Below are 23,476 nucleotides of genomic sequence, written 5' to 3' on the forward strand. Positions count from 1 at the left end.
CCAATTGCGTGCTCCCTCAAAACATGAGACATCTGTGGCATTGTGTTTTGTGACAAAACTGCACATTTTAGAGTGGCCTTTTATTGTCCCCAGCATAAGGTAATGATCATGCTGTTTAATCAGCTTCTTGATATTCCACACATGTCAGGTGGATGTAATATCTTGGCAAAGTAGAAATGCTCACTAACAAGGATGTAAACAAATTTGTTCACAAAATTGGATGGAAATATTATTTTTGTGCATATAAAACATGTCTGGGGTATTTTATTTCAGCTCATGAAACATGGAACAAACACTTTACATGTTGTATTTATATTTTTGTTCAGTGTACTAAGGCTGTGTTTCCAATTCTGATGTTTTTTTCACTCATTTGTCTTTTGACCAATTACAATTACAAGATCTGATGTGATTATTCAAAAATCTATTAGTGCAAAAAAAGATCAGAATTGGGTTGCCTGTGTAAACGCAGCCTAAGTGATCCACTATGATTTTCTGTACCATTGCAAACTTTAAATGTATGCATAGTTTCCATTATCTGAAGGCAATCATTAAAATACTTGAAACTATTTCTCTCCCAAGGACACAGACACACACACAAATATAGCCTGATAGCCTTTAAAAATACTAATTGCTGTCCTTCCTCAGAAGAGTAATGAAATCATTTGACAGTAGGGGGTGTGACTGGCTGAAAGCCAGGGCAGGCTGAATCTTTTCAATACTTTTACCAGTAGTTACACTTAATACAGGTTACTTACTGAGGGAAGGTAACAGATTTTATATAACAATATACATCCTGCAACTATCACTCACTCAATGGCATTTTCAGCTTCTCATCATCTGCAAGCACTTACGCTAATTGTTGTGGTTTCATGCTAACAAAGCAATATTCCATTAACCTTTAACCGCAACAGATCTTCAAAATCGTTCCGGAATAACCTAACCTTTGCGCTCTCTACTCTTCATTGCAGTGTGAAGTTGTAACAGTTGTTCATAAACTTTTTGGCTGTGGCGTCCTCATCTGGGTGTGTAACAGGAGTGTACCAGTGAATAATAAATGTTTTCTTTCTTTCTCCCTGTTTTTCCCTCTTCTCCCTCTTAGCTGAGGACCGAAGTCACGCCAATGAACGGCCTACTGATTGGAGTTTCTTGAAGCCTGGTGACGCCCCGGCAGTGTCCAATCGGCGTCCGGGAACCAGGAAGCGTGGCAGCCAGTGCCTGCTCCAGGTGCTGACCTGTTAAAGAACCAGCCAGCTCAACACCACGACCTCTGACCCCACAACCCCTCCTCTGCCTCACCCATCACCCCATCCACCTCTCAGCCTAGTCTATAGCATCGAACGTCAACCCTCAGAGCACTCCATCCATTCTTTCTTTCTCCACCATTTCTCTCCTGCCGGCAATTCTTGCCCAAGACTCCTGCACCTAGAGCCTTACCTGAATTCGTCCTCCTTTAGTTTTCATTCCTCTACCCTCGTTCGACGGTTCTTCATTCATCCCTTTCTTTTCTCCCACCTCCACCCACCCCTGTTCTTCTGTTGGTGTCTTCTAGATCCAGAGACTGTTGGTTCAGTCTGATGTTTGCCTTGTGAGTGTGAAGAAGAAGGTGGTTTGAAATGTGCCTCTGATGGTAACAGTAATGTGTGTCCTTGACTGTTGTAGAAGAAGTAGGATTAAGCTGCCCCTAGACACTGATCTAAGGTCAGATTAGCTTTTTCCCTAATGGTTAAGGTAATGATGGGGGTAAGCTGGTCCTAGACACTGGTCTAAGGTCAGATATGCTTTTTCCCTAATGGTTAAGGTAATGCTGGTCCTAGATCTGTGGCTGAGGGAAGCTTCTACCCAGAGCATAGATAGTGTGCTTCTCTGCCTGGTAGCTTTTGGATGGGATAAGTGTCAATGCATGTGAACTCAAAGCTTGAGAAAGGAAATGTATACAACCGTATACACACAAAGTACAGTACACACACATACATTCACATACATACATGATCAATCAATTTCTTTTCAAACAAATCTTCAACTTCAATTGCCACTGAAATGCAAGCTTTATTCTTGTTCTCAATGAGGACTTTCTTTGCAAATACAATGCAAAAAATACAATGACATCCACAATCTAGCATATCTGCTGGAATCACAGTGGAGGAATGTATAGGTGTGGCACTTCTAGGTAATTGTGTGCTATATTTATCTGTGGAGGATGATACCTCTGAATGGTCTGTCTGCCATTAGCCAAGGCTTCTGGATAGCAGAACAAAGGCCCCGTTCCATTTCAATCACTAACCCCTTCCCCATCGGTGTTCACAGATCTGAATGGGACAGATAGGTGACAGCAATATGGTTATGGCTCCACCTAGCCCTCCGATGATCTAACACAGAATGGGTAATGGCTAAAGAAGGCGCTAGGGGCTGAAATGGACCGAGGCCGAACACGCGTATTCAAGCTCCTCTTTAGGAGTCCTCAGACGAGCATGTGCAATAATGAATGTTGTTATTTAAATGATCATGGCACGCCAGCTATTTTTCCTTTTTGCCTGACACTGGAACTTAAGCATTTAGCCACTCTTGATAAGGTGAAAAAGATCGTCAGTACAATATTATACTACTTACTATCCTGAATACTACTGAGTGAAATGAAATGTAGTTTTGGTGCAATGTCGATGCATCAGAGAGGTTTTAAAAAGGAACAGTCTCAACCTTTGTTCGTGGAACAGAGGATCACCATTACTTGCCAAAGTTTGAACTTTGAACTCTTCGCATACTTGTTTGCCTTACCTATGCAAATGACAGCCTACTATAAGCATGATGTGACTCTATAGGAAGACATCAGCCTAGTATATGAGACCATCTATGACATTATGATGGAGATATCATTTGATTGGCTGCTCTTTGAGAGCCATTTGAAGCAGAGACGGTAACCGTCAGATGATTGGTTCACTTTAGTTGGACATGTGCTTTATAAACGAGCACATCTTGTCATTAATGGACCAAACCTTTCAAAAAGAGAATATTTCACACTAGGCTACTACTGCTTTGTGAATGACAAAAAACTAAATTGGGCTGCTGTGAGAGATGTACCACAACACCAGAGAATATCATTCTGGATTGTTGCATTTCCATTGGACTTCTTCGAGGTATTTGTCTTGGTTTAGACCGCCATTGCATTCCCATGGTGTTATTGGCAACATGTTCCTTATTCTCCTACCTGTTCCAAACTTTGGCAGGCTACTGGTGGGACCAATGTTCTAGATTTCACAATCGGTGAAGCTGTCACCCCCAAAGGTGTTTCTTCCTATGCTGCTTTTGATTGTTTTAAGTGTTCTTGCTGTACATTTTTTTTCCACTGTATTCTGTTGACCTTTTTGTGTGTGGATAATCATGTCAGACTGTTGTTCTATACGCAAGCGTTGAATATCTGGGTAGCTGTGCAATAGCTGTGCACGATCTGCTTTATTTTGATGTTAACAATCATTTTTATTAAGAATAGTTATGCGTCCTTGAGTGTTTTCTTTTCTGCTCTGTATGGTTTATTAGATTTTGATAATGCCAGATTGTAATAAAATAGTCACAGCTATGAAATCATAAATGTATGCCTTTTGTTAGGATGTGACGGAAACCAAACAGTGGTATTACTTACACGCCCACCTAATATTAAGCTTTGGATAGATAATGTTGCTTTGCTTGCCTTTAAAATTTGCTCCTAACACTTACTTGGAGTTACTAGAGTTTGGTGTCTATCCTAGATATATATCACAGTAGATCTGCCAACAAGGTCTTGTTTGCACTCAACTCAATTGAAAGTCCCTAGAGGTAAATTGCCAAGCACTCTAAGATAAAACCCCATGCTGTGTGTTTCATTTGACAAATTAGGATTTGATGAGAAGATTGAGAACGATTAAGGAAAATGAATATTTTTCTACCAAAGCAGAAACACAAACCATAGATGTATAGGATTGTGTCAGAGTAGAACAGCACATTACCAGAGCACGTGAACAACGCGTTGTGTAGAAAGGAATCAAACAGCTGTGTCTAGTAGTACTTATGTAAATAATGCTATGTGATTGAAATCGAAGAGCAGCTTGGGTTGTCAGGTTGTGTGTGTGTGATGAAGCTAACTAGGATGCCGACACAGAGCTGGACCATGGGCTCTGTCTCTGAAGATGGTCACTGTGTGTGTGTGTTGTCACAGTGTTATCACAGAGGACTTTTTGTGTTAAAAAAAATAATAAAAAGTTTAAAAAAATACCTTGTCACAACTTTTGGCGTTATAGGGGTGTCTGTACAGAGCAGGGGGAATGTACAGACATCTCCACATTTACTGATTCTGTTGATGCTTTTTCTATTGAATATGTTCTACAGCTAGGCCAGATAGAACACAGTCAGCCACATCAAACATCAGTCAGAGACACTACTTAGGCACGACTGATACTTTAGAGTCAACATGTCTCCCCTTTTTATTTGCAAACTGAAACAACCTTCTACAGTACTTGGCTTACAATGATGCTGCAAAGCATTTTGGAGGAGAAAAAAACATGTTAGCTAACAGATTAAAAATTCAAGTTTTGTTTTTACCTAATCAAGTTCCAGAATATCACATATCGTTCACTGAGTGTACAAAACATTAGGAACACCTACTCTTTCCATGACAAACTGACCAGGTGAATCCAGGTGAAAGCTATAATCCCTTATTAAATCCACTTCAAATCAGTGTAGGTGAAGAGGAGGAGACCGGTTAAAGATGGATTTTTAAGCCTTGAGACATTGTGTATGTGGGCCATTCAGAGGGTGAATGGGTCTGACAAAAGATTTAAGTAGCTTTGAGCTGGGTATGGTAGTAGGTCCCAGGCACACCAGTTTTAGTGTGTCAAGAACTGCAACGCTGCTGGGTTTTACACGCTCAGCGGTTTCCTGTGTGTATCAAGAATGGTCCACCACCCAAAGGACATCCAGCCAACTTGACACAACTGTGAGAAGCATTGGACTCAACATGGGCCAGCATCCCTGTGGAACACTTGACAGCTTGTAGAGTCCATGGCCCTGCCCTGACGAATTGAGGCTGAGGGCAAAGCGAGGTGTAACTCAATATTAGGAAGGTGTTGCAGTGTATCGTCTCAGAGTGAGCTATGGCTTTCAGTAATCATTTCTTTACTCAGTTTTTTCAAATAAAATCTCATTTATATATTTATATTCTCTTTGGAGTATATACCTACATATCAGCCCACATTGATTACTGGTATCACAAGCAACAGGTACAGGTACTCTTACAACGTACAAATATGAAATGGTGTATGGTCAAACATTTGAAGTTCGATTCACAGAACACTCAAATTTAACAATCTTGATGAAAGTAAATTACGCTTTTCCACATTCCATATTGGCCATTTTATACTTTACTGAATGACATTTTGAATCTTGATTGAAATCCATATTGGCCATTTTATACTTTACTGAATGAAATGTTGAATCTTGATTGAAATCCATATTGGCCATTTTATACTTTACTGAATTACATTTTGAATCTTGATTGAAATCCATATTGGCCATTTTATACTTTACTGAATGAAATGTTGAATCTTGATTGAAATCCATATTGGCCATTTTATACTTTACTGAATTACATTTTGAATCTTGATTGAAATCCATATTGGCCATTTTATACTTTACTGAATGAAATGTTGAATCTTGATTGAAATCCATATTGGCCATTTTATACTTTACTGAATGAAATGTTGAATCTTGATTGAAATCCATATTGGCCATTTTATACTTTACTGAATGAAATTTTGAATCTTGATTGAAATCCATAAAATCCACCACATATTCTACAGTAAACTGTTCGTACTAGACATTCAATTGCTCCACAACATTCAAGACAAACCAGTATTTGGGAGTGTAAGCTATAAATATGGCACACAGACAAATAGATTCCTATTGGATAAATAGAAAATGGGCTAGAGAGAGAAACACGTAGCACAGCCATTTCTGTATCTAAGGCCTAGAAAATGCAGCTTGGACACCGAGGTCCAACATAAAGCTACTGAGCAATATTTTTCCGTATACCTGCATAGTTAAAAGCTTATGTCAACAGTCCTGCTTAAAGCATTTGTTGGAGACGCATGGATGGGTAACTCAAGTGCTTGCATCACCGTGTCATAAAGACATAAAGCACTAAGCACAGGTCTACAGCCACGGTCCAACATTCCCCAACGAGAACCCCTCGTTAATATACTCTAATTAATACGAGGCCTCTACAGTAGTTTAAAGGGATTTTCACATTTTTCAAAAGTGTGAATCATATCCCAATGAGCACAGACGTCCTAACATTGAAATGACGTGGAAACAAAGTTGATTTGGCCAGTGTGATAGGCTTAAACGGGCTATACAATATTATTCCCATCCTTTGTTATACTTTGACTTCATTATAATTCAGTTCAATTTACAGCCTATCCAATTGCATATCATGGTTCGATTAGTGGTCATCAACCCATTGGGACCAAACCAGGAAGAACCTGCAGTTACTCCAGTCATGTCCAACTACTGTATTAATATGGAGAAAGAATGGGAGTGTACCATAATCCAACCAGCGGCATTCAACGGCCCTCTTTCCCTGTTCATATCTTTTAAAAGCTCATTTAATAAAACATCATCTTGATTATATGCATTTCCAAGTTCCATCAGGACTTTTCTTCAAACCTTCATGTTTTTAATGGAACTAAATGTTCTTTCTACACGCCCACAAGCAAAGAAGTGCTCCACGCAAACACACACAGTAGTCTCCTTCTCAGTCCCTTTTCTTATCGTTATCAAACTGTGAATGCTAAGTATTTTCCCTCACACGCTGAGACTCAAATGAAACCCTATTCCCCATCGAGTGCATTACTTTGAGCCCTTTGTGGAGCCCTGTAGGTCACTGGACAAGGAAAAGGGTGTCCTTTGAGATTTGCCCCCAGTCTCATCAGTAAACTGTTAGTTTAGTGCAATCTCAGCTACACGATGGTTAAACCCAGTACAGTGTTAACATGCCGCCCTCTAGCACTCTGCACCTACACAGACAGGTTAGATGGGCTTGTAGAGCAGAGATGTGACGTACTTCTTCTTATATCTGTGAGTCGCACTGAGCACCATCACGCCATCCTGAGGGAGGGGAAAGGGAGTGAATGTGTGAGTGAGACAGATAGATCATGTAAAGTCGCACTGAGCACCATCACGCCATCCTGAGGGAGGGGAAAGGGAGTGAATGTGTGAGTGAGACAGATAGATCGTGTAAAGTAATGCATTACTAATGCTAGGTTATGAAAGGGACTGTTAATCTATAAGTAGTGCAGTAAGAAGTGGGATGGGGCTGTTGATGCCCTCCTACTGTACCTTTATTGAGAGAGCATAAAGGTGGTTGAGCATCACGTGGTTGGGTTCAGGCAGCAAGGCTGGGTCGCACTGTAGGAGAGGGAAAGACGGAAGACGAATGAGCAATCAAGAAGTTTCCAAATGTGTGTTTACCACACGCCGATGTGAGAGAGAGAAAGAGAACAGAGAGCAGGAGAGAGAGATAGAAAGAGAGGGAGACTGAGGAAGAAAGAAATTTACAGAGATGTTGGTGTCCTTGTTGAGGATGACTTGGAGGAGGTGTGGGGGGAGGATGGGCGGGGCTTTGAAGCGTTCCTCAGGCCTAAACATGTACTGCTCCTGTCCATAGGGCCCTGGAGGGGAGCTGGACAGATCTAAGAAGACACAATAACACACACAAACACACAGCATGACATTCATATACTCTCAAAGGGTGACACTGATTTCTTGTGTTTTCACCAACTTACATAACTTATCCTAAACACCTGCTCATGATTAATTCTACAACGGGTTGGTCAAAACAAGCATTGTGATTGGTTGAGAAGCGTTCTAAGCCATACTAAAAAAGCTGTTTATTACGGGTAAGCCTATGACACAAGAATTAGAATCTTGTTTTCTGTTCCATCTGAGAAATCCCTGCTCATCATCTGTCCCATCAGCTCAGCCAGCCAATTTATTAACATGATCTGCAACGTAAAAGGCATCTACACATTATTGGGGGGGTTGTACAAATGTTTCTGTCTGTCTCTCGACATTTGCAACATAGTTTCAATGTTAAAACTCGATCTCCACTGTCCTATTCAGAATGATCGTTTCAGGACAAGACTGGCATATTTTCTCAGCCAGTCAAAATCATGACTCAGCATAATGTTTATGGGTATATACAACATAAACGTCAATAGAAAAGCAGGTCAAACTAAATGAAACGCAACTACTTTGCTGTTCTTCTAGCTGCACGGTTTGACGTGACTGTGTTAGCCTTGGCAGATCTTGGTCAGCACAATGCTATGCTTAACCCAAGAGGGACAACAGAGGATTAGAGCGCCTACTGACCTGAGGTGTCAGTGGACTCCAGAGAGTCCACCTGCAGAGCATCGAACACCTCAAAGTCCGACTGCTTCACCTCGATCAGGTTGTTGATGGTGCCCAACTGGCTGGTCACCACTGGCTGCGGGAGGGAGTGTTATAGCAGGGTTAACCAGGGCTTATAAAGAGTTAATAACAAAGACAGTACAGCTGGATCACCAAAACACATGACTGCAGGAGGGAGTGTTATAGCAGGGTTAACCAGGGCTTATAAAGAGTTAATAACAAAGACAGTACAACTGGATCACCAAAACACTGGCTGCAGGAGGGCGTGTTATAGCAGGGTTAACCAGGGCTTATAAAGAGTTAATAACAAAGACAGTACAGCTGGATCGCCAAACCACTGGCTGCAAATGGCCATTTTCTTTTGGGGGGGGATAGGCCTGGGTTGCGTCTCAAAAATGACATGGAAATAAGTCAAGTCACTGACTTTATCCTGCTATCTCTGTCACGTTTTTGTACTGTGTGCATATGTAACTCAGTTGGTAGAGCGCATGGCATCTGTAACGCCATGGTAGTGGGTTCGATTCCCGGGACCACCCATATGTAAAACGTATGCACGCATGACTGTAAGTCGCTTTGGATAAAATGGCATATACGTACAGTGCATTCGGAAAGTATTCAGAACCATTCAGCCATTTCATCCAAAGCAACTTACAGTGATGCGTGCATACGTTTTACGTATGGGTGGTCCCGGGAATCAAACCCACTACCTTGGCGTTACAAGTGCCATGCTCTACCAACTGCAGACATCTCAGAACAAATTAGTCAGGATTATTCTTAAACTTCCAGCACTTACGCATCTTGACTGTTCCCACTTTTAAAGCCTTAGATGGCTCAAGGTAGAGGAGCCTCTCAGATTAAAATGTGTCTTGTACATAAGATTGTCCACAGTATGGTCCCCAGGTACCTACAGTGCTTTGCAAAAGTATTCACCCCCCATGGCATTTTTCCTATTTTGTTGCATTACAATAAATAGATTTTTATTTGGATGAAGTGAAGTGAAGTGAAAAGAAAAAAATTACTTGTTTCAAAAAATTATAAAACATTAAAAAAAACAGTAAATTGGTGCATGCATATGTATTCACCCCCTTTGCTATGAAGCCTCTAAATAAGATCTGGTGCCACCAATTACCTTCAGAAGTCACATAATTGGTTAAATAAAGTTCACCTGTGTCAAGTGTCACATGATCTGTCACATGATCTCAGTATATATACACACCTGTTCTGAAAGGCCCCAGAGTCTGCAACACCACTAAGCAAGGGGCACCTCCAAGCAAGTGGCAACATGAAGACCAAGGAGCTCTCCAAACAGGTCAGGGACAAAGTTTTGGAGAAGTACAGATCAGGGTTGGGTTATACAAAAATATCAGAAACTTTGAACATCCCACGGAGCACCATTAAATTCATTATTAAAAAATGGAAAGAATATGGCACCACAACAAACCTGCCAAGAAAGGGCCGCCCACCAAAACTCACGGACCAGGCAAGGAGGGCATCAATCAGAGGCAACAAAGAGACCAAAGATAACTCTGAAGGAGCTGCAAAGCTCCACAGTGGAGATTGGAGTATCTGTCCATAGGACCACTATAAGCCGTACACTCCAAAGAGCTGGGCTTTACGGAAGAGTGCCAGAAAACCTCATAGCTTGCTTAAAAAATAAAAAATAAGCAAACACGTTTGGTGTTCACCAAAGGGCATGTGGGAGACTCCCCAAACATATGGAAGAAGGTACTCTGGTCAGATGAGACAAATGTAGCTTTTTGGCCATCAAGGAAAACATTATGTCTGGCGCAAACCCCACACCTATCATCACCCAGTTCCTGCCATTGTTTTTCATCGGCAGGAACTGGGAAGCTGGTCTGAATTGAAGGAATGATGGATGGCGCTAAATACAGGGAAATTCTTGAGGGAAACCTGTTTCAGTCTTCAAGAGATTTGAGACTGGGACAAAGGTTCACCTTCCAGCAGGACAATGACCCTACGCATACTGTTAAAGCAACACTCGGGTGGTTTAAGGGGAAACATTTAAATGTCTAGGAATGGCCTAGTCAAAGCCCAGATCTCAATCCAATTGAGAATCTGTGGTATGACTTAAAGATTGCTGTACACCAGCGGAACCCATCCAACTTGAAGGAGATGGAGAAGTTTTGCCTTGAAGAATGGGCAAAAAGCCCAGTGGCTAGATGTGCCAAGCTTATAGAGACACACCCCAAGAGACTTGCAGCTGTAATTGCTGCAAAAGGTGGCTCTACAAAGTATTGACTTTGGGAGGGTGAATAGCTAGCTATTCACGCTCAAGTTCTGTTTTTTTGTCTTATTTCTTGTTTGTTTCACAATAAAAAATATGTTGCATCTTCAAAGTGGTAGGCATGTTGTGTAAATCAAATGATACAAACCCCCCAAAAATATATTTTAATTCCAGGTTGTAAGGCAACAAAATAGTAAAAATGACAAAGAGGGTGAATACTTTTGCAAGCCACTTAAAGTAACTACTTTAACTTGGTACGAGATAACCATAACTATTCCACTACAAGGAGTGAAACTGACTTCCTTTTAGGTGTACAAGTGGTTTGGGGAAACTTTTTCATACTCAGAATAGTCTTCCAAATAATCTAAAATGTAGAACCTCGAAATGTAGTTTCAAGTTCTCACTGAAAAAATGGCTAAATAGTAGCAAGTTTCAAAAGTGAGTCGTAAGATTATAGTACGTGGCTGAGAAGGAAATGCCTGGGATTGCATATAGTATTTTGGTGCCTGTTGTTTATCATATTGTGATTGTCTTGTATATATTAGGAATGTAATGTTTTATATATTAAGGGTATGTCCATAGTTGTTTATTAGGCAAGGGAATTGCACTAGTTATCTCATGTTATAAAACAAACAGTCTGCCATTGTCTGTTGCCATTACAATTGGCGCCTAACCTTGTTGCATTCCCCCTTCCCCTTCAGAAGGACCACAATGGACATTAGCTGTTAAGCTTTATTGTATTGTCCTTGATGATTTTCCTAAATTGTATGTGGAGGCGTCAGCGGCTGGAGCACCCTTATGTATGGATATAAATAATTGTCAAATAAATTAAATCAATCAACCAACCCCTTGAATTTACGCCTTTTTCTAAAATTGATTAAAAAATAAAAACATTCCCTCATTGATCTACACACAATAACCCATAATGACAAACCAAAAACAGGTTTTTAGAAATGTTGGCAAATTCATAAAAAGTAAAACATTGAAATAGAACATTTACATAAGTATTCAGACCCTTTACTCAGTACTTTGTTGAAGCACCTTTGGCAGCGATTACAGGCTCGGGTATTCTTGGGTATGACGCTACAAGCTTGGCACACCTGTATTTGCATTCTTCTCTGCAGATCCTCTCAAGCTCTGTCCGGTTGGATCAGGAGCGTCGCTGCACAGCTATTTTCAGGTCTCTCCAGAGATGTTCGATCGGGTTCAAGTCTGGGCTCTGTCTGGGCCACTCAAGGACATTCAGAGACTTGTCCTGAAGCCACTCCTGCATAGTCTTGGCTGTGTGCCTAGGGTCGTTGTCCTGTTGGAAGAATAACCTTCGCCCCAGTCTGAGATCCTGAGCACTCTGGAGCAGGTTTTCATCAAGGATCTCTCTGTACTTTGCTCCATTCATCTTTCCCTCGATCCTGACTAGTCTCCCAGTTCCTGCTGCTGAAAAACATTCCCACAGCATGATGCTGCCACCACCATGCTTCACTGCAGGGATGGTGTCAGAGTTCTTCCAGATGTGAGGCTTGGCATTCAGACCAAAGAGTTCAATCTTGGTTTCATCATACCAGAGAACCTTGTTTCTCATGGTCTGAGAGTCATTTAGGTGCCTTCTGGAAAACGCCAATCAGGCTGTCATGTGCCTTTTACTGACTAGTGTCTTCCGTCTGGCCACTCTACCATAAAGGCCTGATTGGTGGAGAGCTGCAGAGATGGTTTCTCCCAACTCCACAGAGGAACTCTGGAGCTCTGTCAGTGACCATCAGGTTATTGGTCACCTCCCTGACCAAGGCCCTTCTCCCTTGATTGCTCAGTTTGGCTGGGCGGCCAGCACTAGGAAGAGATTTGTTGGTTCCAAACTTCTTCCATTTAAGAATGATGGAGGCCACTGTGTTCTTGGGGACCTTCAATGCTGCAGAAATGTTTTGGTACCCTTCCCCAGATCTGTGCCTCGACAAAATAATGTCTCGGAGCTCTACGGACAATTCCTTCAACCTCATAGCTTGGTTTTGCTCTAACATGCACTGTCAACTGTGGGACCTTATATAGACAGGTGTGTGCCTTTCCAAATCATGTCCAATCATTTAAAGTTACCACAGGTGGACTCCAATTTGTTTGTTTTTAATAAACCTGCTTTCACTTTGTCATTATGGGGTATTGTGTGTAGAATGATGAATTTGTTATTTTTTTTAATCCATTTTAGAATAAGACTGTAACGTAAGAAATGTGGAAAATGTCAATGGGTCTGAATACTTTCCAAATGTACTTTATATGCATTTTTTACTGGAAAATAAAATCAATCAATCTAGTAGTCTACTTTAGGCCAGAGCCCTATGTAGGGTTTACCTCTGAGGGGTCATGGACCCACTGTCCGTCCACAAAGAACTTGTACTGGTGCTCTCCCTCTGGCAAGTCCAGGATCGCTACAAAGTCATTGTGGCTTGGGGGGGAAAAAATCTGTGTTAATGTACTATTAAATGTGTCAAAATGGTGTCACTAATAAAAGGTAGTATATGAGTAATACAGTGTATCAGACCTTATTGGTAAGCCAGGGCCTCTCTTCTCCTACCTCTTATTGAGGGGGATCTTGTTGCCCCAGTTGTTGAAGGAGCCCGCGATATAGACCTCCTTCCCTCCTCCGGCCCAGCGGATGACTGTAGGTCTGGATTGAGGCCCCGTCTTCACCAAGTCATCCAGGTCAGGCTCCTCCTTGTCCGACGCCTGAGGGGAGAATCAGCTGAAATCACAACGTGGGAATGCCAGGGTCTAGGTGTTCTTAGCTCTTGTTCATGGCGTCTACGTGCGACCTGGACCTGAGCTAAGGTGGCGTCATCTCCTTCAAATGGGCTGGACATTTCCCCCCACCTACATCTGTTTCCACACTCCTAAAACAGATTACATCCAACTGGTTTCATTACAATTTTTTGATGGGTTAGGGTAAAGGTTGGAGGCTACTGTGAGGGTCTTCACAGCCCTCCATAAAATAAATCTGATGATCCAGTGCAGTGCTGAGGTACCTTGGAGGACCCCAGTCCGTGTGTGTGGAAGATGTTAGGATCGTCTGTGCTGTCCACCATCTTGCTGGGCTCGTGGTCTTTGTCGCTGCCTCTGCTGTCTGATCGATGGGCCTTAGCACCATGGCGATCACCGGACATCCGGTCACCTGTGTTACCCATAATCCTTCACTCAGTCTCCAGCCAGGACAAGCTGAAAGAAAACATACACAGTCATCATCACCCATAGCACACGCTCCAGCAGGTATATTTCACTGGTCGTCCCCAAAGCCAACACCTCCTTTGGCTGCCTTTCCTTCCAGGTCTCTGCTGCCAATGACTGGAATGAATTGCAAAAATCACTGAAGTTGGAGACTTATATCTCCCTCACTAACTTTAAGCATCAGCTGTCAGAGCAGCTTACTGATCGCTGCAGCTATACACAGCCATCTGTAAATAGCCCATCCAACCAACTACCTACCTCATCCCCATATTTGTTTTTCTGCTCTTTTGAACACCAGTATTTCTACTTGCACATCCTCATATGCACATCTATCACTCCAGTGTTAATTGCTAAATTGTAATTACTTTACCACTATGGCCTATTATTGCCTTACCTCCTTACTTCATTTGCACACACTGTACACAGATTTTTATATTGTTATTGACTGTACGTTTGTTTATCCCATGTGTAATTCTGTGGTTTTTGTCGCACTGCTTTGCTTTATCTTGGCCAGGTCGCAGTTGTAAATGAGAACTTGTTCTCAGCTGGCCTACCTGGTTAAATAAAGGTGAAATAAATAGAACAATCATCACCACCATCTTATAAACAAGACATAGCTTGCCACCCACACCAACCTCTGAGCATTTAGGGTCATTCCAGGTCATTTCAGCAAGGCATGACAACCACCATCGCAGAGTGTTCTGAAATTATTTCTGTACTTAGAAACAGATCAAATAAGCATTCAGGGAAACATTATTTTGTTGAAATGTAATTTGATCTGAGAAATTAAGCTAAAAGATTGCACACAAATTGTTCATTTTAATTTAAAGGATTCATATAATATTCAAATCATTATAGTACTTAACATCCGATTTGGACCAAACTTTTCAAATGCAAACTTTTTAGCATTTGTGGCAATAAATTCAATGCATGTCAATGGTACCTATATTAGCATGTTCATGCTTCATATCCAAATCATCTATTTGTAACATCATTGAGTTACACAATCCATTTTTAGATACTTTAGGATGATTTGGACATGAACTGTGAAAATGCTAATATTAGGTACCACGGAATTGCATTGGATTTGTGACACAATGTTAAAAGGTTAGAATTTGAAAGAGTGGCCAGAAACAAAACCAAAGCATCTGTTGCTGTCATACCTGGTCCATAGACTGCTTACAGGGTAGGAAAACCAATATGTCATTTTGTAATCACCTAATTGCAAGAAAACCTCCATCTAGTGGTCAGAACCTGGTAATATCAGGATGTAGGATGGGACATAAACCCAACAACTAATGACTAATTTCTCTGAACAGGCTAAAAAAACATAACCAAATTCAATGAGAGTACATTATATAGGATAAAGAAATAAAACTCTGGGCCGCAGCCCTGTACTACTTGTCAGACATAGAGAACTGATACTGTATACTCATTGTTGGGGTAGTATTGGCATGGAGTGTAGCTTTTGAGAATTTATTTGGATTCCTCATGTCTAACTCACTGTTAGAAAAAAAGTTTGGTCCAAATCGGATATTTGGTACTATGTTTATTGAATGTTACATGAACCCGAGAACAAACAAAAAATTGCCAATTAGGGTGCAATCAAAAATGATTTTTTTAACAAAATAACGTTGCAGGAATGCTTATCTTATCTGTTTTTCTTACAACTGAAACATTTTTCAAAACAATTTGAGACGGTGGGTGTTGAAATTCACTTTATTGTACGTGTTGAGGTAGAACAACCCGGTAGGGCTCCTGAGTGGTGCAGACACCCTGGTTCGAATCCAGGCTGTATCACAACCGGCCGTGATTGGAACTCCCATAAGGCGGAGCACAATTGGCCCAGCGTCGTCCGGGTTTGGCCGGGGTAGGCCGTCATTGTAAATAAGAATTTGTTCTTAACTGGTTAAATAAATAGATAAAGGTCAACAACAAAAGTTAACAGAAATACAAAAGAAAACATAGAATGCTTGATGTAGGCCTATACCTCTTGAACTGAAGTGGAAGCAGCTGAGAGACCAAAGAAGGGGACTGAATGTTGAAAAGGCCAGTGCAGTCAAAAACATGATTTTCCTGTGCTTCATATAAACTCAGCGAAAAAAGAAACATCCCTTATTCAGGACCCTGTCATTCAAAGATCATTCGTAAAAATCTAAATAATTTCACAGATCTTCATTGTGAAGGGTTTAAACACTGTTTCCCATGTTTGTTCAATGAACCATAAACAATTAATAAACATGCACCTGTGGAACTAACAGCTTACAATTAAGGTCAGAGTTATGAAAACTTAGAACACTAAAAGAGGCCTTTCTACTGACTGAAAAACACCAAAAGAAAGATGCCCAGGGTCCCTGCTCATCTGTGTGAACGTGCCTTAGGTATGCTGCAAGGAAGCATGAGGACTACAGATGTGGCCAGGGCAATAAATTGCAATGTCCGTACTGTGAGACACCTCAGACAGCGCAACAGGGAGACAGGGTGGACAGTTGATCGTCCTTGCAGTGGCAGACCACGTGTAACAACACCTGCACAGGATCGGTACATCCGAACATCACACCTGCGGGACAGGTACAGGATGGCAACAACAACTGCCCTAGTTACACCAGGAACGCACAATCCCTCAATCAGTGCTCAGACTGTCCGCAATAGGCTGAGAGAGGCTGGACTGAGGGCTTGTAGACCTTTGGTAAGGCAGGTCCTCACCAGACATCAACGACAACAATGTCCGCTATGGGCACAAACCCACCGTTGCTGGACCAAACAGGACTGGCAAAAAGTGCTCTTCACTGACGAGTCGTGGTTTTGTCTCACCGGGGGTGATGGTCGGATTCGCGTTTATCGTCGAAGGAATGAGCGTTACACCGAGGCCTGTACTCTGGAGCGGGATCAATTTGAAGGTGGAGGGTGCGTCATCGTCTGGGGTGATGTGTCACAGCATCATCGGACTAAGCTTGTTGTCATTGCAGGCAATCTCAATGCTGTGCACTGTCATGGCCAGTGAAGAGCCCGGATCTCAATTCCATTGAGCACGTCTGGAACTAGTTGGATCGGTTAATCGGAATGGCCGATTAATTAGGGCCGATTTAAAGTTTTCATAACAATCGGAAATCTTTAACCTTTAACTAGGCAAGTCAGTTAAGAACACATTCTTATTTTCAATGACGGCCTAGGAACGGTGGGTTAACTGCCTTGTTCAGGGGCAGAACAACAGATTTTTACCTTCTCAGCTCAGGGATTCAATCTTGCAACCTTAAGGTTAACTAGTCCAATGCTCTAACCACCTGCCTCACGAGGAGCCTGCCTGTTACGCGAAATCAGTAAGAAGCCAAGGTAAGTTGCTAGCTAGCATTAAACTTAATCAATCATAACCACTAGTTATAACTACACATGGTTGATATTACTAGTTTATCTAGCGTGTCCTGCGTTGCATATAATCGATGCAGTGCGCATTCGCAACCTGCATATTTAGCTAAAAGAAATCCAGGTTAGCAGGCAATATTAACCAGGTGAAATTGTGTCACTTCTCTTGCGTAGTATGCAACAATTTGGGCCGCCTGGCTCATGGAGAACTATAATTTGCCAGAATTTTACGTAATTATGACATGACATTGAAGGTTGTGCAATGTAAGAGGAATATTTAGATTTATGGATGCCACCCGTTAGATAAAATAGGGAACGGTTCCGTATTTCACTGAAAGAATAAACGTCTTTTTTTGAGATGATAGTTTCCGGATTTGACCATATTAATGACCTAAGACTCACATTTCTGTGTGTTATTATGTTATAATTAAGTCTATGATTTGATAGAGCAGTCTGACTGAGCGATGGTAGGCAACAGCAGGCTCATAAGCATTCATTCAAACAGCACTTTTGTGCGTTTTGCCAGCAGCTCTTTGTTGTGCTTCAAGCATTGCACTGTTTATGACTTCAAGCCTATTAACTCCTGAGATTAGGCTGGTGTAACCGATGTGAAATGGCTAGCTAGTTAGCGGGGTGCGCGCTAATAGTGTTTCAAACGTCACTCGCTCTGAGACTTGGAGTGGTTGTTCCCCTTGCTCTGCATGGGTAACGCTGCTTCGAGGGTGGCTCTGTTGTTGTTGTGTTCCTGGTTCGAACCCAGGTAGGAGCGAGGAGAGGTACGGAAGCTATACTGTTACACTGGCAATACTAAAGTCCTTATAAGAACATCCAATAGTCAAAGGTATATGAAATACAAATGGTATAGAGAGAAATAGTCCTATAATTCCTATAATAACTACAACCTAAAACTTCTTACCTGGGAATATTGAAGACTCATGTTAAAAGGAACCACCAGCTTTCATATGTTCTTATGTTGTGAGCAAGGAACTTAAACATTAGCTTTCTTACATGGCACATATTGCACTTTTACTTTCTTCTCCAACACTTTGTTTTTGCATTATTTAAACCAAATTGAACATGTTTCATTATTTATTTGAGGCTAAATTGATTTTATTGATGTATTATATTAAGTTAAAATAAGTGCTCATTAAGTATTGTTGCAATTGTCATTATTACAAATAAATTGTAAAAAAAAATTGGCCGATTAATCGGTATCGGCTTTTTTTTGTCCTCCAACAATCGGTATCGGTGTTGAAAAATCATAATTGGTCGACCTCTAGTGAGGACTAGGGCCATTCCACCCAGAAATGTCTGGGAACTTGCAGGTGCCTTGGTGGAAGAGCAGGGTAACATTTCACAGCAAGAACTGGCAAATCTGGTGCAGTCTATGAGGAAGAGATGCACTGCAGTACTTAATGCAGCTGGTGACCACACCAGATACTGACTGTTACTTTTGATTTTGACCCCCCCCCCCAGGGACACATTATTCAGGGACATTCAGGGACACATTATTCCATTTCTGTTTGTCACATGTCTGTGGAACTTGTTCAGTTTATGTCTCAATTGTTGAATCTTGTTATGTTCATACAAATATTTACACATGTTAAGTTTGCTGAAAATAAACGCAGTTGACAGTGAGAGGACGTTTCTTTTTTTGCTGAGTTTATATTCCCACACTATGAGGTTGGAATAATACTGTGAAATTGATAATGCCATTTTAGTGTAAGAGCTGTTTGAAAATACAGCCTGAAACTCCATCCCTGTTTGTTGGGATGGAGATTTGGCCTGCCTGGTGACATCACCAGGTGGTAAATTAGTCAACAGACCAATAAAAAAAGAGAGTTCCACTTCCAAACCTCTCTGTCAATAACAGCTAGTTTTCAGTTTTACCCTCCCCACTCAGACCATTCCCAGTCAGTCCATGCTAAATTCTTGCTTGAGAAATAGCTATTTGCTAAGAAGAAGAAATAGCTATTAGCATTTATTTATTTTTTTCATTTTAATTTAAAACAACCACAGTAAGGGATGGATCGAAATATACAGAATGTTTACCTGGAGGAAAATGTCATTTGTAATTGATGAAATGTCAATATTTCTCAGTGTTTTAGAATGAGTTGCTTATTAGGCTATATATCGATGCCTGCCTGATGCTTCCCTTCATGTGTGATTCTCCACTCGGCATTTCCAATATCAAGTGCGCCTATAGGCTATTTAGCGTGGTCTCAATCAAATGATCCGTAGCCTATGGGCTATTTAGCGTGGTCTCAATCAAATGATCCGTAGCCTATAGGCTACGAAGTGCATGCTTGGAGAAGCACGGAGCAAAGTTATATTTATTGATTAAGCTATTCATTCACTTTCTGTACAATAGAAGATGTTTAAAACCAGACAGCTTTTAGGTAAACACTTGTGACCTTCTCTCATTAGGTTAAACCACAGAAGAAGAATAGCCAGCAGTGAAAGCTTACATTTCTCTGCATCAGTAGGCCTTCTCTGTCTGGGGTGGAAAGATAGGCCTAACTTTTGAAAGTATGCTCAGATTCCTACTAAGTTTCAGATTTAATTATTTGCAAACAGGGAGTGTTTAGTTCCAAACAAGACGCACTAAGGCTCTGGTCTGTCCAAGAAGTGAGGGTAAATGGTAGACATGCTCTCTGCTATCCACTTCATGTTTTCATTTTATTCTGGGTGTAGGGGAGGGTCACTTGTTTTGTTTTTTTTAGCGTTCAGGGAGGGTTTAGGTCAAATATATTTAGCTGAAGGGAGGGCCATACATTTTCATTTCAGAGGTCTGATTTTCTCCATATAACCCTTGTTATAAATAAGTACTTAAAAAAGGTGCAATATGAAGAAATCACTCCACCATTTCCTGGTTGCTAAAATGATAATAGTTCGCATAATTTCAGTTTATAAGGAACAATGATAGAGAATCATTGATAGAGAATCATTGTACCATCTAAACCGCTGTGAAATATATTTTCAATGACCAACAAAATGTATTTTCAGCTTCTTGAAGCTGGTGTAGAAAACCGAAAATAAAGTAAACAAAATTATGTATTTAAGAATGGGAAGGATAGAATAGCACACATAGAACTGATCTACCACTTCTTAGACTTGCTATCAATGAGAATAACAGATCTATAACTCACTTTTCTATGTGAATTTGGTTGGGTTACATATTACAGTTTTAATTATTACACAGAAATGATTTGATACCGAGATAAAAACGGATACATTGGACTTTTAAGCAAAATGTTTTGCCTTTTCATTTGTGCAACCCTGTCATTTGCATAACTAGCTAGCTATACAGAATAGCCAGCAAATCTGCGAACAATCCATGTCTAAAGTTGGCGATAATGGTAACAGCTGAATATTGACTGTACTTAGCTAGCTAACGTTAGCTGCAACATAAATAGAAGCGCTCTGCATGGCCCACCAGCTGTCTAGACACTTCTGACAATCATCAAGTCGGTCTTGGATTTGCTGCTCCAAAATAACGAAGAAACAAACTTGAACGACCAAGCAATCTGGCAATGATTATAGTCTACAGATCAAATTCAATTGCTCCCTGATCGCAGCAGGGAATAGTTTTAGCTGGCTCAACACCTTTCGTGGGCTAGGCTATACTTAGGGTGTGAAATGTCAACACATGACATTATGCTAACATCATGACACCACATTTTAATCAATCGAGTCTGTATGTGGCAGTTACTCACCAAATTACACGATTTGGAGTTTGTTTACCACTGAGTCTTCCTCTTCAACAACATCAACATTATTCTTCACAATGCGTATCACCAACTACGGATACACCACAAGGAAAAACTATACATACATTGGGACAAATAGAGAAACACGTTTCTTGAACTGAAAAGGTGATACACGTACACCTAACCTGGGCCCGGTTTCCCGAATTTAGGCTTACGAGTGTTTTAACGATGCATCTTTCCTTCAACAGTCGAAGATGGATCATGCGTTTCCCAAAACACTGCGCAGAGAGAAAACACCACCCAGAGAGAGCGGTCGCTGTGCGTCATTGGAGCATGTTTCGATACTGATAGGATAAAAACTTTTAAAAACGCAGCACTGCTTTCACCATATAATTATTTCACAATACTGCACGGATCAGCTCCTAGAGAAATATTACCACATATGGCAGCTTATTCTAATGACCCAATAAAAATACACTAAATACACTGAACGATTTGGCACATCATTGCGCAGATTATAAGCAAAACAATCTTGGCTGAGGTGAGTAAGACATTTAAGCGTGTTAACCCTCGCAAAGCTGCCGGCCAAACGGCATCCCTAGCAGCGTCCTCAAAGCCTGCGCAGACCAGCTGGCTGGTGTTTACATACATATTCAATCTCTCCCTATCCCAGTATGTTGTCCCCACATGTTTCAAGATGTCCACCATTGTTCCTGTACCCAGGAAAGCAAAGGTAACTGAACTAAATGACTATCGGCCCATAGCACTCACGTCTGTCATCATGAAGTGCTTTGAGAGACTAGTCAAGGATCATATCACCTCTACCTTACCTGACACCCTAGACCCACTACAAAACGCATTCTGTCTGTACTGGGTCTGAAGTTCAAATGCATGCAGATGATACAGTGATAGATGTGCATGCAAAGAGCAAACAACAAGCTGCACAAGAACTCACTACTGTAATGGTCCAGGTTACAAAGTGGCTCAGTGACTCTTGTTTGCATCTCAATGTGAAAAAAACAGTTTGCATGTTCTTCACAAAGAGGGCAACAGATGCTACTGAACCAGATGTCTGTGTGTCAGGGGAGAAGCTCCAGGTGGTATATGATTTTAAGTACCTTGGCATCATACTCTCTTTTAAAAAACATGTGGATAAAGGTCATTCAGATAACCAAATTCAACCTAGCTAATTTCCGATTTATACAAAATTGTTTGACTACAGCGGTAGCGAAACTGTACTTCAAATCTATGATACTTCCCCACTTAACATACTGCTTGACTAGTTGGGCCCAAGCTTGCTGTACAACATTAAAACCTATTCAGTCCATCTACAAACAGGTTCTCAAAGTGCTTGATAGGAAGCCCAAAAGCCATCACTGTTACATCCTCAGAAAGCATGAGCTCCTGAGTTGGGAAAATCTTGTGCAATACACCGACGCATGTCTTGTATTCAAGATCCTAAATGGCCTGGCTCCCCCTCCACTCAGTATTTTTGTTAAACAGAAAACCCTAACATATGGCAGCAGATCCACAAGGTCTGTCATGAGAGGTGACTGTATTTTCCTTAAGGAAAAGCACCTTTAGTAAATCTGCTTTCACTGTGAGAGCTTCCCATGTCTGGAATACACTGCCATCAGACACACATAACTGCACCACCTATCACACTTTCACAAAATGTATGAATACATGCCTAAAGGTCAATCAGATTTGTGATCATAATCCCTAGCTGTGTATTGCCGCTTTCCATGTTGTCTGTAGCTCGTGAGGTGTGGAAACACTTTGTTGCTTTTATGAATTTTGTCTTGCTGCTTTTTGTTCTGTTGCTCTGTCTGTATGCTACGTCTTGCTTGTCCTATGTTGCTCGGTTGCTCTGCGTGTGCTCACTGCTCAATGATTGTCTATATTGTAATTGTTTTTAAATAACCTGCCCAGGGACTGCGGTTGAAAATTAACCGGCTGGCTAAAACCTGCACTTATACTGAAACGTTGATTAATGTGCACTGTCCCTGTAAAAATTAAATAAACTCAAACTCAATTTGCTTACCGCCCCAATAGATCCACAGACGATGCTATCACACATCTGGACAAGAGGAATACCTAAGTAAGAATGCTGTTCATTGACTACAGCTCAGCCTTCAACACCATAGTACCCTCCAAGTTCATCATTAAGGTACAACTGGGTCCTGACCTTCCTGATGGGCCGCCCCCAGGTGGTGAAGGTAGGAAACAACACCTCCAATTCGCTGATCCTCAACACTTGGGCCCCACAAGGATGCGTGCTCAGCCCCTTCCTGTACTCCCTAATCACCCATGACTGCGTGGCCACACACGCCTCCAACTCAATCATCAAGTTTGCAGACAACACAACAGTAGCAGGCCTGATGACCAACAATGACGAGACAGCCTACAGGGTGGAGGTGAAGGCCCTGGGAGTGTGGTGCCAGGAAAATAACCTCAACCAACAGCAACAAAACAAAGGAGCTGATTGTGGACTTCAGGAAACAGCAGAGAGAGCACA

At 41.4% G+C, this 23,476-nt stretch overlaps 2 protein-coding genes across 15 annotated transcripts in view; one reads left to right on the forward strand and one right to left on the reverse strand.

Moving 5' to 3' along the window:
* The window catches only part of LOC139376335 (myomegalin-like), a 134,907-nt gene extending 130,665 nt beyond the window's left edge, over nucleotides 1–4,242 (forward strand). For all 4 annotated transcript variants that reach the window (XM_071118747.1, XM_071118748.1, XM_071118745.1 and 1 more), the window contains one exon: nucleotides 1,100–4,242. In XM_071118747.1, the coding sequence (XP_070974848.1) occupies nucleotides 1,100–1,239 (140 nt within the window). In that variant the 3' untranslated portion in view covers nucleotides 1,240–4,242. The remainder of the gene's footprint in view (nucleotides 1–1,099) is intronic.
* Nucleotides 4,243–4,420: 178 nt separating this feature from the next.
* On the reverse strand, nucleotides 4,421–21,544 carry LOC139376336 (5'-AMP-activated protein kinase subunit beta-2-like). Of its 11 annotated transcripts, none has more exons than XR_011627907.1 (10): nucleotides 21,137–21,536; nucleotides 20,965–21,049; nucleotides 13,687–13,876; nucleotides 13,239–13,390; nucleotides 13,016–13,109; nucleotides 8,395–8,509; nucleotides 7,582–7,715; nucleotides 7,363–7,431; nucleotides 5,965–7,131; nucleotides 4,421–5,853 (listed from the first exon to the last, which is right to left on the reverse strand). XR_011627907.1 is itself a non-coding variant. In XM_071118754.1 (9 exons), the coding sequence occupies exons 3-9, from the start codon at nucleotides 13,843–13,845 to the stop codon at nucleotides 7,054–7,056; spliced, it is 801 nt and encodes a 266-aa protein (XP_070974855.1). In that variant the 5' UTR covers nucleotides 13,846–13,876; nucleotides 20,965–21,049; nucleotides 21,174–21,304; the 3' UTR covers nucleotides 4,421–7,053. The 11 variants fall into 11 exon arrangements, 7 of the variants coding, with proteins under 7 accessions (XP_070974855.1, XP_070974856.1, XP_070974852.1 ...); XR_011627906.1 differs by having other exon boundaries at nucleotides 21,144–21,312; XR_011627908.1 differs by having other exon boundaries at nucleotides 21,174–21,256.
* Between the last annotated feature and the right edge of the window lie 1,932 nt (nucleotides 21,545–23,476).

The sequence above is a fragment of the Oncorhynchus clarkii genome, chromosome 20 (genome assembly GCF_045791955.1).
Source record: "Oncorhynchus clarkii lewisi isolate Uvic-CL-2024 chromosome 20, UVic_Ocla_1.0, whole genome shotgun sequence".
In the NCBI taxonomy this organism is placed as follows: Eukaryota; Metazoa; Chordata; class Actinopteri; order Salmoniformes; family Salmonidae; genus Oncorhynchus; species Oncorhynchus clarkii.